This window comes from Apis dorsata, unplaced genomic scaffold, assembly GCF_000469605.1.
Source record: "Apis dorsata unplaced genomic scaffold, Apis dorsata 1.3 scaffold_1170, whole genome shotgun sequence".
Taxonomy (NCBI): Eukaryota; Metazoa; Arthropoda; class Insecta; order Hymenoptera; family Apidae; genus Apis; species Apis dorsata.
In genome coordinates, this window is record NW_006264267.1 from 97756 (window position 1) to 101148 (window position 3393).

At 26.3% G+C, this 3393-nt stretch overlaps 1 protein-coding gene across 1 annotated transcript in view; it reads left to right on the forward strand.

The window, feature by feature from the left end:
- LOC102675843 (synaptic vesicle membrane protein VAT-1 homolog-like) overlaps positions 1–1152 on the forward strand; it is a 24128-nt gene extending 22976 nt beyond the window's left edge. The window contains exons 6-7 of the mRNA XM_006624894.2: positions 52–484; positions 638–1152. Coding sequence (XP_006624957.1) covers positions 52–484; positions 638–663 — 459 coding nt within the window. The 3' untranslated portion in view covers positions 664–1152. The remainder of the gene's footprint in view (positions 1–51; positions 485–637) is intronic.
- The last annotated feature ends 2241 nt before the right edge of the window (positions 1153–3393 follow it).

The following is a 3393-nucleotide window of genomic DNA, read 5'->3' on the forward strand; positions in this document are numbered from 1 at the left end:
TTATTATATATTATATTATATTATATTATTGATATATTTATTGTATTATAGTGGTGGCAAGTGGACAAAGTATCTCCCATTAAACTGTTCGACGAGAATAAAACCTTGTCTGGATTGAATTTGCGTCACTTGATGTATCAGCATGGAAGTCATGCATTTGTGAGACGAGCAGTGGAACGGGTATTCGCTTTATGGAACGAGGGTAAAATAAAGCCTGTGGTGGACTCGACATGGGCTTTGGAAGACGTTCCGGAAGCTATGCAGAAGATGCATGACCGCAAAAACATCGGTAAAATTGTATTGGATCCGAGTCTCGAGCCAAAACCGAAGCCAGCAACTCCTGCTAAAGGAAAGACGAAGGATAAGAAGGCGGCTAGCCAAGAAAGTCAAGAGAAAAAAGCTTCAAGCGTCGAATCTGAGGAAGGAGAGAAGAAGAAAGAACCAGAATTGACAAATGGAACTTCCGAAGACAAATCCGATAGCGGTAAATAAAAATAGAAAATTCTTCAGCTTACATTGATGTTTCTGGAAAAAATTTTTGTTACGCGCTCAAGTTATTACTCGATTAAATATTTCAATTATCTGTTAAATATTTTATATCATATCCTCCTAACCGAATCTCTTTTTTTGCTTTCAGATTCGAAAGAAAAAGAATCGAGTTGAATTAACGGCGCTAATTAATTCTAATATACGTATATAATAAAAATACATATATATTAAAAAGAATGTAAAACCGTGAAGATCAAGAATTTTGCAGATAAGTAACTCTATTATTTCTCATTATACAGAGATCTACATTTATTGCGCTACACAACACTTGATTATTATGTACTAATGTCCGCAAATTATCGTGTAGATAACAAATTAATTTGGAAAACGAAAAGAAAAACATGAAACAGCAAGACATGAACAAAAATTAAGAATTTCAAAATATTTAGCTCAATTTGACCAAAAAGAGAAGAGAAAGACTCATTTTTCTAAAATTTATTTGCATGCCTCTCTCCTTCCGTCTGTTTGCGCTGAAAGAATTCTTTGATGGAATTCATGAGTGAAAGGGTGGATGTGAGAATATACGTAAAGATTCATGTGTGAAGATGTTCGTGTGCGAACCAGAAGGAAGTATAAAAGGAAAAAAAAAAAAAAAAACAACAACCAAATATAAAAAACAATATCTTGACGTGGTCCACAGTAGTTTGCAGAATATAAAAATTATTATTTTTATTTTTTCACACTGACCAAACATACGATTCATTTTCATATATGATAGAATAAATGGCAAAGATTCTTTGGACGATCTTTAATAATTTTTTGATTTCTTTTTTTATATTATATTTCGTACTTATAAAAAGTATCAAGAAAAACGATAAAAATGAAAATAAATAAATAAAGATTGTCCAATGATTCTATACTGGCCAGCAGATTGCTACTTTTATCTATTTGCATCGAGTACTATTACTGCTGCGAGATAAGTATATAGATAAGTGTATATATATACACATATGTATATGCAATGACATTTTACACGATATAATAGTACCATTTACTGTAATTTAATAGAATACGATGGCAGCGATAATCTCATCAGCTTTACAGAGAAGGGAAGAAAAAATTACATTAGATAGAATCCTGTATCTCAAAAGGCTGAAAAAAAAAAACAAATGACTGTGTTATTTTTTTATGTATAACTTTTTTTTATCAAGAATATTTTTTTCATTATTGATGATTATATATAGCTTAAATATTTTTAACAATAATCTAAACAACACAGTCAAAAAATAAGCCTATACACTCTATGTATCAGGATTCGCTGTATTATTTTAAATGATAATTTTTTTTAATACAACAGAAAGTACTGAGTCACCTAACTGCCCAGATAAAAAAAAAAAAAAGAAAAATATGAAAAATGGAAAAAGAAAAAAATAACGCTGATCATGATTATTCGTGAACAATTTATAAAGATAAAAGATTAGATAACTTTTGCAACGATTCTAACTTTACCAACGATGTACTATTTTTTATAATAGTTTTATTTGAATTTTTAGATGATCTGAAATGTTAGAATTATTTTAAAAAAAAAAAGATAATATATCAATTGACTTTTCAAGTATTGAAATTTTTTGTTTTAATTATATCTATTTATATAAAATGATATTTAAAAAAAAATTTTTAATTTTGTCTTAAAATCGACGATTTCTTTTATTTTTTAATGACTATCTTTTTAATTATGATTAGCGAAATAGATGATGCAAAAATATTTGATTTTTTTCATTGCGTGAATTTTCAGAAAAAAAATAAAACATCAGTATATTTTAAATAACAGAATTTGTAATAAATCGAACTTCTCTCAATATTTATAATTTAATATAAGAGATATACATAGAATTATCTGTTAAATTAAAGAAAAATGAATTTTTGAATAGATAATGATCGTGATTTGAGTAAGAAAATTTTTTTAGTAATGTCTTAAAATAATGTTTGATATTTTATCTAGAAGGAATAAAAGATATGAAAAAACAAATGAAAGAAATGAAATTAAAAAAGAAAGGCTTGAAAGAAAGCAAGGTGCAGAATGAAATGCATATCTCTCCAAAACAGTTGGAACAATTTTTACGTAGTTCGATTCTGTTAGAATTTGATACTAGCTCTGTATATCAATATATCTATATTCGATAAAAAAAGATCACTATTAACGAAAAAAATTACAGACGAGGGAGAGCTATATATATTATATATATAAATATAAATAAATGAATAAATGATTAAGTAGATAAAATAAGTCGATTCATTCTTCGAGTCGTTATATCGGCACGAAGAAGTGTAAGAATTTAATAAGAATTATAATTATATTATTATTATTATTATTAATTATTATTATTATTATAATTTTATTATTATTATTATTATTAATTTTTTAATATTATTTTTATTTTAATTCTTATTCTTTTTTTTATTATTATTATTCCTATTATTTTTCTTTTCCTTATATTTGCTCTTATTCTTACTCATACTCTTATTCTTAGTTTTAATCTTATTCTTACTATTTATTCTTTATTCTTTACTCTTTATATTTCTTTATTCTTATTCTTACTCTTACTCTTTCTTACTTTTACTTTTACTTTTATTCTTACTCTTACTTCTCCTCCTACTCTTACTCTTTTTTACTTTTACTTTTATTCTTTCTCTTATTCCTCCTCTTACTCTTACTCTTACTCTTATTCTTGCTTTTATTTGTACTCTTGCGTTTACTTTTACTCGTAGTCTTACCTTTGCTCTTACTTTTACTCTTACTCTTACGTTTACTCTTTTACTCTTTTACTCTTTTACTCTTTCACTCTTTTACTTTTTTACTCTTTTACTTTTTTACTCTTTTACTTTTTTACTCTTTTACTTTTT